Source organism: Coffea arabica, chromosome 5e (assembly GCF_036785885.1).
Source record: "Coffea arabica cultivar ET-39 chromosome 5e, Coffea Arabica ET-39 HiFi, whole genome shotgun sequence".
In the NCBI taxonomy this organism is placed as follows: domain Eukaryota; kingdom Viridiplantae; phylum Streptophyta; class Magnoliopsida; order Gentianales; family Rubiaceae; genus Coffea; species Coffea arabica.
The window spans coordinates 37104580-37118808 of NC_092318.1; the positions used below are offsets into that span (position 1 = coordinate 37104580).

General features: G+C 34.5%; 1 protein-coding gene across 3 annotated transcripts; it reads left to right on the forward strand.

Annotated features, from left to right (window-relative positions):
• Window positions 1-2358: 2358 nt before the first annotated feature.
• On the forward strand, window positions 2359-13538 carry LOC113687761 (uncharacterized). Of its 3 annotated transcripts, XM_072048540.1 has the most exons (10): window positions 2359-2669; window positions 6120-6364; window positions 7153-7235; window positions 8936-9221; window positions 9376-9468; window positions 12468-12612; window positions 12712-12828; window positions 12911-12993; window positions 13086-13143; window positions 13277-13538. In XM_072048540.1, exons 3-10 carry the CDS (start codon window positions 7168-7170, stop codon window positions 13354-13356), a joined length of 930 nt encoding a protein of 309 aa, XP_071904641.1. In that variant the 5' UTR covers window positions 2359-2669; window positions 6120-6364; window positions 7153-7167; the 3' UTR covers window positions 13357-13538. The 3 variants fall into 3 exon arrangements, with proteins under 3 accessions (XP_071904641.1, XP_071904640.1, XP_027061096.1); XM_072048539.1 differs by lacking the exon at window positions 2359-2669 and having other exon boundaries at window positions 6034-6364; XM_027205295.2 differs by lacking the exon at window positions 2359-2669 and having other exon boundaries at window positions 6039-6364; window positions 12718-12828.
• Window positions 13539-14229: the final 691 nt, after the last annotated feature.

The window sequence follows — 14229 nt, forward strand, 5'->3', positions numbered from 1 at the left end:
ATACCCTTTTATTCTATAGCAATATTATATTGTTATTATTACTTTATTCTTTTAAATTATAGTGATATAATCGCTTTAATTCCTAACATTATTTTCTAGGCATTTTACTTTATCGTTAATCTAATTAGTTTGGTAAATTTTTTTTAAATATATTGACCCTTTTATATATATAATTAAAAATAAAAAATTTGGAATGATTATTCTTCTTTTTTCACTTTAAGGGATCCAAAAATATAAAAATAAAAGGATTTTCTCAAATTTCTTTTTTCATACTTATCAATATTAGGAAAAGAAAAGAGATAGGAAAGAAGGAGATAGAAAATTAGATTTTATAAAAGAAATAATAAAAAAATCTAACATTATTGTATTAATTTAAGCCTGTTGGGATTATGATTGAAATCTGGTGGTAAACAGTAAAGTAAAATAATTTTAAAATAATAAAAATATTTAACTTTCTTATTTGTATTTAAAAAAATGAATTGAGCTCTCTCTCTATCTCTCTCTCCCCCTCCTAATTTTTCTATTAGTTTTAATATTAATAAGATTGTCAAGAAGAAAAAAATTAATACTTTGACTTTTTTTCTTGATGCTAAAAATGAAAAGAGCCATTTTAAATTTTTTATTGTTTTTATCATACAAAGAGGAGGGTACTTTCTCTAAAGTTTTTTAACTTGCTAAATTGGTTTAATGGTGTGATAAATTGGTTAAAAAATAACTCTATGAGGTAAATCCATAATGAGGTTATAGTTTATGGGGGTAAAGTGATAATAAATTTTAGGGTTAAACTTATCTTTTTATTTTAATTAACAAATTTCGTTAAGTTTGACCGTTAGTCTTGGGGTAAAGTAACTAAAAAATAACATTAAAGAGAAAATTGATAGTGACACCAAACGTTAAGGGGGTAAAGTGATAATAACCCTTTTGTTTTTATGAAACTTCATTTACTATGTAGACACCAAATTTTTGATTTTAAACTTTATTTATTTAATTAATTTAATTTTAGCTTTATTCGTTTCGATTTTAGGTTTTATTTTATTTGATTTAAGGTTAAAAGCATTTTTTATCTACTAAATTTCAGAAAAAGAAAAAAGAAGAAAAGAGAAAAAGAAAAAAGAAAAAAGTAAAAATGACAAGTGGGGGGCATGCAATGGGGACAAGTGTCCTTTTGTGTGTTGGGCAACAAAGCACCTAAGGGGTTAGGTGTTAGAGACACTTCGAGGAAAAAAAATGGAAAAATCGTCCAAAACATCCCTCACATTTTGTAAAATAACTTTTTTCGTCTCTCACTTTTAAAAGTGTAATTTTATATCCCTTACATATTTACATCGGACAAATTTAGTTCCTAACTAGGTTTTCGATAATTTTTTGGTCGGAATCCATCATGTGCAAGGCACGTGATCATTTTTGAAGGGTAAATTTGTCAAATTATATTTTACATAATCTAATCTATAGTCCTCCACATCTTATAAAATAAATTTTTTCGTCCCTCACATTTCACAAAATGAATTTCTCCATCCCTCACATTTCAAAAAATGAAATTTTCTTTTCTCACTAATTATGTGTGTGAATACATTTTTTTAAACACATGTATATGTCTATTTGATTTTGCTTAATAATAATAGTATAAACACATGTATGTAATTAGGCCCAACTTGTGGGCTATCTTCTCTTTTTGTATGATTATGACTAATATTTACCAATAGAACCTTAATTTGCATATTCTTATTGTATTTTGACCGAAAATAGCTTTATTGGTCAACTTGACAATGGATGCAAGATTATTTACTAGCTAATAACAGATGAAATCAAATGATCACGTATAATATATGGTATTCGTATTGTTAAGTGAAATCAAATAAACACATATATATATTTATGCTATTCGTATTATTAAGCAAAATCAAATAGACAAATACATGTGTTTAAACAAAATGTATTTACACACAGTTTTTTTTTAGGGTTTCCCTCACATACATAATTAGTGAGGGATGGAAATATTCATTTTTTGAAATGTGCGGGATGGAGAAATTCATTTTGTGAAATGTGAGGGATGAAAAAATTATTTTATAAAATGTGAGGGACGAAAAAATTTGTTTTATAAAATGTGAAGGACTATAGATCAGATTATGTAAAATATAATTTGACTAATTTACCCTTCAAAAATGATCACGTGTTTTGCACGTGATGGATTTCGGTCAAAAAATGATCGGAAATCTAGTTAGGGACTAAATTTGATCGATGTGAATATGTAAGGGATATAAAATTATACTTTTAAAAGTGAGGGACGAAAAAAATCATTTTACAAAATATGATGGAGGTTTTGGACGATTTTCCTAGAAAAAAAAATCAAAAGAAAAATCAAAAGAGGGATTGGATGGCCGGCTGGGAGGAAAAAGAAAAGGAGAAACAGCGGCTAGGAAAAAAGGAAGAACGAAAAAAACAACAACTGGGGGGAGCTTGGGAGAGAGAGTGAGAGCTAGAAAAGAAGAAGGAAAATCTGGGACGAAAAAAGAAAAACAGAGGAAAAAGGCTTCGGCAATAAACCTGGAACAGCAAAACAAAAACAGGAGAGAAAGGCTAAGGAAAAGAACGAAGGAGCGGCTGGAAAAGGCTGGAGTCGGCGGGAATCAACGACCATCATCGCCGTCAATCATCACCTGTATAGCTTTGTAAGCTATCTTCTTCCTTCAAATTTCAGTTTTTCAAGCATGGCCGCTTGAAGCTCTGTTGTTTTTTTTATCACAATTTCTTGGTGGATTTGCCTACGTTTTCTGAAAGATTACTGCTTTATTTGTTAATTGGGTTGAAATTTCTGGTTTTGCTGTCAGTTTTGGGGCCAACCGAGACCTCATTTGAGTAGGGAATTGCTGAAATTTCCATGCCCATTTAGTGTTTGATAAAATGCCTAAACAAAGTCTTGAATCAAAAAGATGAGATTTCGTGCATCTTTCTGTATACGCGTGAGAGGGATTCTGGCTAACTTGTGTTTGTTAGTTGGAGAGAGGAAAAGAAACAAGGAATTTTGGAGTCGGTTCTTGCTGTTTTTTTGTATCAGATGATGGTTTAGTATGTATGTGGTGTGCAAAAATTGCTGATATAGTTTGCCGTGGAACTACTTTTCTTGAAGACAATTAAAGGCTGCAAAAAATGTTTGCCCTGTTTGCTGATTCACTGAGTAATGTTTTGAACTAGAAGAATATGTTTTCTCCAGTTTGCCAGATTGGCCTAAGAATCTGAATATAGATAGACATCAATCTATTCGTTAGTGCTTATGTGCTGTTTTCTCTTGTTTATCTCTTCCATTTCATGGTTCCCTTTGTTTCATGTCTTTCTTTGATAAATTAGTCAGATGTTGGGTTTTCTTTTGATGAGTATTAGTCACGCCTAGAATACACACAGCCAGAGTGGGCTGGTTTGTTGTTGCAGAAGTGTTTCTCCATTCCTTCATTGATTGCTTGCATGTCTTGCTTCTCTGTCATGTTTGTCTTGGACAATTCGTTTGCTGAACATGCTTTGCTTCCATTGATGAATCTTTAGCATTTGATTATGGAAATAAAATACATGAAGTGCATGTTCTCGTTGGTATGAGATTTTGCTTTGTACGGTTCATAGACGTTGAAACTCAGAAAATGGCAGAAGACTTCGTGTGCATGCATGAAAAACAAAAGGAAAATTACACTTTGGTCCCTGTGATTTTGAAGCAATGCTACAAAGGCCCAATTATGTTCTAATTTCTTGCAATTAGGTCCTAGAGTAATTGCAATTTGAACCATTACTTGACCTTTTCATTACTTATGGACCTTTGAAGTTCCCAAAATATTTTAATTGGACTTGAATGATTGGTTAATGTTTGCTATTGGGTCCTTAGTAGTTTTTATTTTAGAAATTTGATTGATAATTTACCTTCTTTGTAACTATGCATTATTTGATTACATTTAAGTTGCAATTGGGAAGGATTTGGTGATTTGTTGGTTTAACTTATTTTTGTGTTTTTGTTTATATTTTACTATTTAATTGGTGCCTTGACATTTTTATTGTTTTAAAGCTAATTTTTTCTTCATTTGATTACCATTGCAAGGGAGGTAACCTCTATCCCTTTAATTTTATTTTTCCCACGTACTCCTACGTGCTTTCATGAATTTTGCATGCTTTAATTCGTTTTTTATTTTTTATTTTATTATTTTATTTTGTTTGGTTTGATTTAGTTATTTACTTTGCTTTTCTTTAATTTCATTTTCTTTAGTTAATTATTTGGGGGCATTTAAATGCCAAAGTATGTAATAGTTAGGGATTTAATTATTTTATTCCTTTCCCCCCTCTTAGATTGTAGTTAGGCCCCCCCTTAATGTAATAGTTAGGGCTCTATTTGCTTTATGTGTTTTGTGTGATTTGCATGCCTATGTGCTATGTGTTACCGCTTTCTTAGGGCCTTGCATCTAGATATTATGATTATGTGTTATGTGTTTATGTGATATTATGTGATTTTATTAGGTCTTACATGATTTATTTGATTGTAACAAGTGCATGTCGTCACCACACTAGTCCAACGCTAGTTGTGGCCCCCTTTCTCGAATCCACACTAGTCCAACGCTAGTTGTGACTCTTTGTTTCGATTTTCTCACGAGTCCAACGCTAGTGAGAATTTGTAGATATGGGTTAGTCCAAACGCTAGACCCTTAGGAATCCCCCTCGCTAGATCATGTTTGCATGATTACATTGCATGTCATGCATTTTTTCTAGTATTAGGATCTTTATCATTTTGCATATAATATTTCCTCTAATAAAATATCCCTTGCCCCTATGTGTATATAACATTTAGATTTACATCTCATTTAGGAAATTAGGGGTAGATTAGTACATTTGCCTGATTAGAGCAGGAAATAACTCCTTGAGTATGGGATATGGATGAGTTTGGCTTTCTAGCCTTAGCACGCTCGTATTCCCTCTACTAAAGGGAAAATTGAGTCATGAACATTAGTCTCTCGTACCCGTCTTGTTTGCATTCCTTTAGGGCTCATGCATTTTGAAGGCACATTTCTATTTGCACACCCCCGCTTTACACACTATCATTTTTTGCACATTTTCACTTCACACACTCTCATCTTACATATTCTCACTCTGCACACTATCACTTTGCCCACTATCACTTTTGCACTCTCACTTTACATATTATCACTTTGCATATTACCGTTTTACACATTCTCACTTCACACACGCTCATTTTGTTCACATTGCACACATTCATTTCACTCATTTTTACATCATTGGCACTATTTGTGACCTCTTGGAGGGTTTATCCTTGGCTATCACAACTCATATGATCAAGTCCGATTAAGCCTCTAAGAGATATTTGTCCCTTTCGATTCATCATTAGATTTAGGATTGCATCCATGTTAGTTACATCTAAATGTGATACATCTTTTGGTTAGAAATTAGGAAAATCATGACTAAATCATGTAATTATCTTAGGTTAGGTTGAGAGGGTGCCTTAGACATTGTCTTTGCCTTGTCTCTCTTCAACTGTGACCTCCGAACCATTTTCTCTGATTTGTCGTAGATTTTGGAGTCAATCTAAAAAGGTTTTACATTTTTAAAATCCACATTTTTGGGTGACTTGGTACACCTTAATTCAATACCAAGTGGTGACTCCTATATTTTTACCAAAACCTTTTTAGATTACTATTTTTGGTCAAACTGTCGTATTTCAAAGTCACATGGCCTTTTTCTTTTATTTTAAACACCACATCACCAATTTTCGATCCACACATCACTCGTTTTACAAAAAAATGGGGCGCAACATACTATTTGCGACTACCCTTAAATTAGAACCCAACCCCAACTGATACCACTTTTGTGATGTTTTCTTGTTTTTAGAAAATATAGAGAAGTTCGCCAAAAGTGGGCAAAAATAGAGAGAAAGAAAACTTAAGTTAATTAAAAAAATTTAAAATTAGACTATATTAAGTTATGGGTAAAATTCTCATTAACACATAATATTTTCCTTTCCTTTTTTTTTTCCCTTCCATAATCTAACAATATCTAGTTTCAATATTTTGATTCTTTGCTTCCAGATTTAATCTTAAACAAGATTGATGAAATCACTTTCTTTTTCCCACTAGGCCCTTTGCTTCCCTTCTCTTCCCTCGCACCAGTCAGCCTGCCCAGTTGGCAAAATCCCCCGCAAAACCCTTTTTACGGCCTTCGCTAACATCTTAAACCCGCCAGCACGGTAAAGTACCCATTCCACTCAACGGCCACTCCCCAGCTAAACCAGTCGCCCGTCTTAGTCCCCTTCTCCTTCTTTCCCTCCCAATCGCTGTTCTTTCAGTGGCTTTTTGGGGAGGCAGGTTTGGCATAAATACAGGTAAGTAGAGTAGTTTCTGATTGTTTCTGGTGCAATTTTCTTTCATTGATTTTATCCAATTGGATTTCACTTATCATTATTTTGGGATGTTGTTGGGAATTGATTGGCATTGTCTTTGCATAAATTTTTGATTAATGAAACTGATCGAGTCCCATGACTCGTTGCATGTTAGATTCACTGAGTCCACACACCCGGCATCAGCCGCTCCGACTCGTTTGCTCCTTCTTGGAGCAGCCCGTCCAAGTCACTGAACCAGGCATGCCCCCTTTGCTTTTGAATTTCGGAAAAATGGTTATTACTTTAGACAGTGATAAGCATTCTTCAGCACCTTTCGTTGACTCTCTCTGAAGCTTTTGCATGTACTAAGATAGTTCAATCAGTATAAAATTACAAGGTCAACTACTTGTATGAATGCCATTGATTCAGAAGTTGGTGATTTGGTTGAGCTTGCAATACCTTTGAACAATTATTTGCTGCTGCCCCTTGTTCGTTAAACTGGCCATGGCCATCGTATGAAATTGATGAATTCTGTACTTCGTGTTGTACTTGCTTCCTTAGATGCTGGACGTGCTTTCTCTAAACGTTACTGGTTAATTTTGGCCTGATAATTGGTATAACTATCTACTAATGTTGTTCTCAATGTTGCTTGAAATAAGAGTTTGGAAGAATGTAATGTAGGAGCTGCATATTGAACTATTACATGGAGAAGTTTTAATTCTTTGGGAGGCATTGCATGCTACTAATGACGCGTGAGAGTTGATACTATACTTTTTGCATCTCTTGTGCAGTTGAAAGAGCTGGTGATGGTTATTGCACGTGGATTGCCTCGATGTTTTCCTTATCGACTTATCTATAATCAGCGGAGTCTTTGGTAACTGGCTATTGGCTCTTGAAATTTGTTGGAGAGCTTTGTCCTCTTTCTGATCTGTAGTTGAATTCAGTGTCATTTTTGCAAGTAGCAGAGGAATCTTTATGGACTAGATTTTCCAAGATAAGGAGTAGATTGATAATTTTTTTTTTTATGTCACTACCACCAAAAACCATCATTCACCATTTTTTGTTTGTACTTCTTTTGACACCAATATTTGTTATTCTTTTGGGAGTGAAATTATTTGGTTGTATTGGAATAAGTAGATTTGTTCCTACCATTTCTTGACATGATTTTAGTTATTTTTACAGTATCTTTTTCAGTGCTAATAAATATTGCTTATGTTGCTGTTGGAGTTTTGCTCTATGACTTTTCATTTTTTATATCTATACTGTTAACAGAGTTTTCCTTGAATTTCAAGTTGGGATTGTTTTATTAAGTTTTTGATAAATGCAAGACCACTTTGTATGTTTTGTGACATAGGCAAACATTGCTAGGTTGTCATATTTTGTTGTGCAGTTTGTATAGATGTGGTTTAGAGATGGTTTTGTGGCTCTACTGAGAAACTTAATACATGTCTGTTTTATCTAGTATGTGCATGCTGGAGATAATACCTACTTGGAATGATAAGGCAGTGGAATTTCTTTCTTAAGCCTTCTTTACAATGATCAAGGACTTAGTTGTAGCTTGTTGAACTACAATATCCCAAGCCTTCTTCAGCATCAGGTGTACATGCTCACAATTTAATTTATCTGGTTTTCTTTGAATTTAATTTTGGAATGGTAATGGTTATCCACTAGAACTGAAACCTGGAAGAATGATAAGTTAAAATGGCTATGACCAGAGGTCTTTGGCTGCATTTCTGATTAGTTGAGAAGAGTGTATTCAGTTATCTTAATAGCAGATCTTGACTGTTTTAGCATGCTATTCTTTTTGTGCCTTATTCTGTTTTGCATGTTTTCCTGTTGTTTTGTATTATTGATGTGATACATAGTTGGGCACGATCTAGACAATGACACCAACAGCGGAGAATGTGACCCAATCTAACCCTCTAAGTAGCGAACAATATTGATACAATCTCAACCCGCGACTTAACGAATTAGCGAATCAAATTATACGTAGTAGAACGCCACAACCAAGGAGATAGTTGGTTGATAAGTTCAGTATGAATAACTTCAGAAAGATTCTCAAATATTCAAAGGAGCTCTCTTGGAAAAAAAAAAGTGATTAACTCACGAAATTTTATTGATCAAAAACCGATTTTGAAGGTCTCTTACTTGGGCTATATATAGCCATACAAAACTAGAAGACCTAAAGTGAATTGGATTCACTTAAACTAGACCTTAAGTGAATTGGAATCACTTGAACTAAAAAATACCTAAGCAAACTCGGCTAGACTAGGATCCCTTTGGGCCGAAATAACTAAAATGGGCTATCTAATATTCGGCCAACTAGAAGGGCTGTTTGGCTGAATTTATTAACAAGAATAAAATAACTAAACAGCAACTAAAATGACAAATAAGCCCTTGCTCAACAAGACCAAATGAACGGCACAACTTGAAACTTTGAATAACTTTCGTATGTGAGATCTTCGTGGACTAGAGTTGGGGGGGGGGGGGAGGGCTCTGGATCATATCATTTATCCCATTGTACTCTGCCATGTGCCAGTTTCCCATTTTGACGTTTATTATTTTTTAAATTAGGGTAAAAAGAAGACAGAGGAAAAGCATATTGCGTCCTTGTTCAGTGAAGAAGCTTCTAAGTCATTCTAGAGAAGAGCATGAACGAGAGAAAGAACATGAACATGCTGTCAGCAAAGATGAGGAGAGGAAGAAAGACATGGCAAAAGCCAGAAAAGAGGAGGCAAAAGCTGGTGACTCTGAGGATATACTTCCGGGAATTCCACCAGTGCCTTCGAGCAACCATCCAAAATCTGGTGTAGTGTTTGTTCTTGAAAAAGCTTCACTTGTGCCTGCTTATGTTGGCAGGGTACATGAGGATACTACTCTTTAACTTTTTCATTCTCTAAATATTTATGTTGTTTTTGTTTTCTTCAGTTTGTTCAAAGGATGTTACAGAATTAGGCTCAACACTTGATGCATTATTAAATTTCAAGCTGCTGTCTCTTTTTATTTTCCCGCAGACATATGAGATATTGAATCCCGACAAGCATGCTGATTTTTTAAGGAAGAAGAACATGAATCCTTATGATTACAGACCTGATATTGTCCATGAGGTAATCTTCATGAAAGCACTACTTGATGAATGCTATGATCTAGACAGAGTTGTTGAATTTGGAAATTTACCTTGAAGATATTACTTGCAGAGTGTTTAAAGTAGTTTTATGGCTTTTCACGCATTACCTGAAGATGATACTGTGAATATCTCAAGGAAATTCCTTTGTTTCTGTTATCAATCCACTCATGATTTTTTCTGGGGTTTTTTTATGAGATTTTTGTGAACTCTGATGCGTCAGTTTAGACTAAAATGATATTGATATGCTCTTTGCTTTCACATTTTACAATGTTCATGTGCTAGACATACACCTGTATGTTTTCTTTCTGAAGATTGTGAGTTGTGCAATTGAGGGCTGAGAGAATTATTTGTGTTATAGGCTGGTTTCATTGAGGGATAAATTAGATACAAGTTAATTAACTTGAAGTTGCATCTAGGGAATCTAATGTGTGATCCGTAATTATACAGTCAAATGTGACCTCAGAAACCTAGTGTTTCCCATTCCTCTGATGGATCGTCTTTCTTTGGCTTTAGTTTCTTGGTCAAGTTGGCGAGGTTTTCCTTTTAATATTGTGACAATCAATTTGTAATTAACCGTTGTTGTAAATTAAACCACTGCATATGGAAAATCAATGATCTTGTTTGGTAAACTTCAGTTGTTTTTGGTCCTTTTTCTACCAAGTTTAGGGTAGGCTAACACCCTCTAGATGGTTCATTTTTATTTCTTTTTCTGCAAGCGATATTCAATGTTTTTCCTGCATTTAGATTGTACTTGCGAGTTGAAATCAGTTTGAGGTTCAACATCCAAAGTAGAAGATGTGTACGAAATCTTTATCCCAAATTTTGTTTGTTGTTTTTCTTCAGAAGCATTCAAGGTAACTAAAAAATTATTAGTCCTTTATTCTTGACATACTCTGCTTATGACTGATCAGTCTTGGCAGATTTAGAGGTACATATAATTTCTATTTAAAGTTGTAAGTGGTATAAATGTCATAATCATCTATCTTGGTATACATAGAGAGAGGCATATAAACAAGTTTGTATAATATGTTTGCATATACGCCCAGAGTGACAATTGTATATTTACTCTCTCTCTCTCTCTCTCCATACATATACATATAAATGTACATACATTATATATATGTGTGTGTGTATTTGTGAGCGTGCGTGGTGGGTGTGCATATTTCTTTATGTCTGTCATCCATGTTCTATTTTTTACTTTAGGAACTTAGAAATGACTAAGTTCCATGCATAAATCTCAGGGCCTTGCTTATTTAATTAATATTGTAGTTTTTGGTATTTTGCCGACTAAAATTTCAGTAAAGATTTTTTTTTTATGAGAGTTACTGTGCTAAACCCTCGTTCCGAGTCATAGCTTCCTATTTATTTCTTGTTAAGGATGATCCTTTATCATTACTTAGTTTTCAAGCCCTGGCAGCTTCTCATTTAGATGTAGTCTAAATCTTGGTGTCATGGTAATATGGTATAGAGGCATTACCTAGTGTTTATTTAAGTAATGGAGCAGGCAGGCAAAGGAGAACCAAATAAGTTAGCTGTTTCTCTGTATAAATCATTTATTACCATTTTACTTCTTAATTCAGGAGATGTTCTTTTACTTTTGTATGTTGCTTTCGCAATACCAATGGGACATGTAAGTTTCTGAGGTTCTTTAATTTGCATTGCCATTTTCTATGAAGTTTCCAGGTTTTGAAAATTCCAGCATCATAAAATCTCTTAAGCATGTGAATTTGAAATCTATTTAAACATGATTACAAATTCTATGGTTTTCCATGATTATTACACACCTTTCCATGTGGCTTTCCTGAAATCTTTCCTCCTAATGACGTGAAAGAAAGAATATTAAATTACTATGAGTTCATTTTTCCCTGGAATTTATCATGTATTTTGAATGTTGATACCCTTAGATTGGAGAAGAGGGTCCGAGGGTAAGGATTAATAGAAAGGGTAATTGACTTAGTTGACTAGGACTTTGGAGATAAAGATAAGAAGGAAAAGCATTTAGACAGGTCTACTTGATTACACTTGACTTTGACAAAGCTCTCTCTCTCTCTTCCCCTCTCTCTCACATTCACTCTGGTTTGGTACTAAGTTATTTTGTGTAATCTATAGGGTTTCCATTGGGTTATCTGTATCCAAGTTTCATAGTATTGACAAAATCCAAAGCTTAAAAATGAATTAGAATCGTGTGTGTGCGCGCGTGTGTTTTTTTTGGGTGCCTCTACCTATATGCAGTAGTAGGTAAAGAGAAAAGCATGGGGTGTGAATATCCAACAGCGTTAAGTATGCATTCATCCACTTATGGCCTCTCGTTTGTCGGTCACTTTAGAAGTGAAGAGATTCCTGCTTTTCTCTGACTTAAATGCATTAGAAATGCATCTGTCACCTTGTGTTTTGTAGGCCTTTCCATTTGTTTATTGTTGTATAAATGAACATCCATCTGAAGGAGTAGTATTTGGTATTTAGTTACTTTTCTGCTGCTTTCATGTTTTCCCATTCTCCATTAATAATTTACATTGTGGACGATTCTTATCTTTTCAATATAGCATTTAAATCAAGGAGCCTTCTTGAGCAGAATTCAGAGGGGTCTATATGCCGAGAGCAACATCTTTGTGAATAGCTTTGGGTCTTCAGCCCTCCATAGGGCCGAAAATCAAAATACAAAAATAAAAGGAAAAAAAGCGTGAAGTATGGCAGCCTGGTTTATATGTCAAGGCATAGAATAGTAAAATCTATTGATTTTGTATCTGGATGTTCTAATTTATCTGCATGGAATGTTTTCCTTGTTTCTTCTTCTACCTGTGAACGCTTGTATTCCATATGACCATGTGCAAAGGATGTATAATGTTCTATCAACTAATGATCCCATTGTGGCAATAAAGTGCTATTTATTCGTCTATTGTTATTGCTTGAGCCCATTTTTTTTTAATTCAAAATTTTACTCACATTGACCATCTATTTTGCTACATCTTTTATCTCCAGATTCTCGTTGATATATTGGGCAGCCGACTTAATATGGCTGGTATGGTTCAGGCTGTGTTTGTTAAAACTGATCTTGGGCATCTTATCAAAATCAAGCCACATGTTCGCATACCGCCGACGTTGGGCAAATTTTGTGCTATGATGTGTGAGTCTTCTGTGTTGTTTTATGTTTATTATATGTGCTCTTTCCGTCTACCTACTCTCATTCTGCTCGTTTGTGTTCCCCGTATCACTTTATTAAAAGATGCAGCCCAGTTATTGCAGAAGTTTAGTATCAAAGCTAGGGGTGGGGGTGAGAAACTAATGCAGTTGATTGAGAACCCTTTGGTCAAGCATTTGCCTGTTAATTCTCGAATAATAGGTAATCTGTTGATTTGTTCATTTCATGGAAAATGCATCTTTCTTTTGTTTATTTGACAATGGATAAACTTTTTTGGCTTCAGGGCTCTCTGTTAGTTCGCCAAAGGCTGTAAGGTTGCGCGACTATGTTGATGATGTAGGCAATGATTGCACTCCTGTATTCGTGGTTAGGTCTCCTTGGATTAGTTGTGTCTTAATTAGATTTACTATCATTTTTTCTGGTAGACCACTCCTAAAATTTTGAAAACTTCCCAACAGATTGGTGCCATGGCTCATGGGAAAATTAATGATGACTACACAGATGATCTTATATCAGGTACTGTTTTTATTTGAGTCTACATGCTTGAAAATTCACATTTCCTGTGAGTAAAATGGCTTTGCATATGAATTGGCCTTTTTTCTTCGTTTTCTTTATATGTTAATATCATATCTGGATTTTGTACTTGTAGTTTCTGCACTTCCCTTGAGTGCGGGTGTCTGTGTGAGACGTATATGCTACGAATTGGAGAGGAAATGGAGGATATTATGAAGTTTTTATGCAAGACTCTAGTTTGCTACTAAGATTTGGTTCCCAGTATTTATGTAAAACTAGGGGTAATTCTCGCTATGAACCTTAGTAGGTCACCTGACAGGACAGAAGTTTCTGAAAGTTCAGTTATTGATACAATTTTCTTCTTTAATTTCGCATTATGATAAGGTATTTATTAGCTATTGTTGTTTTTGAGCTGAGTTGGGTTTTGGAACTTTTGGTTGTGTAATCTTGCTTCTTTTATTCCAGGATTTTATCTATCTCTAGCTCTAATTACTATTCATTCATTTACCTTCAGTTTGTCTTTTGCCTATTGGTATTGGTTGTCAGGTGAATCTAATGGACTGCGTCCTTATTTTCATGACAATTTTAGGTGACCCCAAACTTTTCTAATGCACTTCTAATAATTCTTCTGGATCCAAGTATTGTAATGTAAAAGAATAATTAGGCAGTGTTGTGAATATCTTAGGATAGAGTCATGCCTAACCAATTGAGAGAATTTATGGGAGTGTGTGTGCCTTGACCCGCTGAATGAACTTACCACCCGTTGGTTGGAGGGTTTTTGGGGGTATTCAATGGGTATGGCCTTCAAGTGTTTGGTACTCTACCATGACAATGAATCTATGGTAATGGAAGACCCAAAATACTTCAATCATCATTCCTGAGTAATTTGGGCAATTTTGCTTCTCATTAATGACCAGACCAAACAAAGTAGGAACAGATATTCTCTAACCATTCTCTCTCTCTACTGGTGTTTCTCAATTCTCATACTCCATTATCACGGCCACCAACCACCAACCAAGCCCAATTGTTTCTACCACTTGTCTTGCCATCTCTTCTTCTCAGCATTGCTCCCTTCAATATGGATCAGCC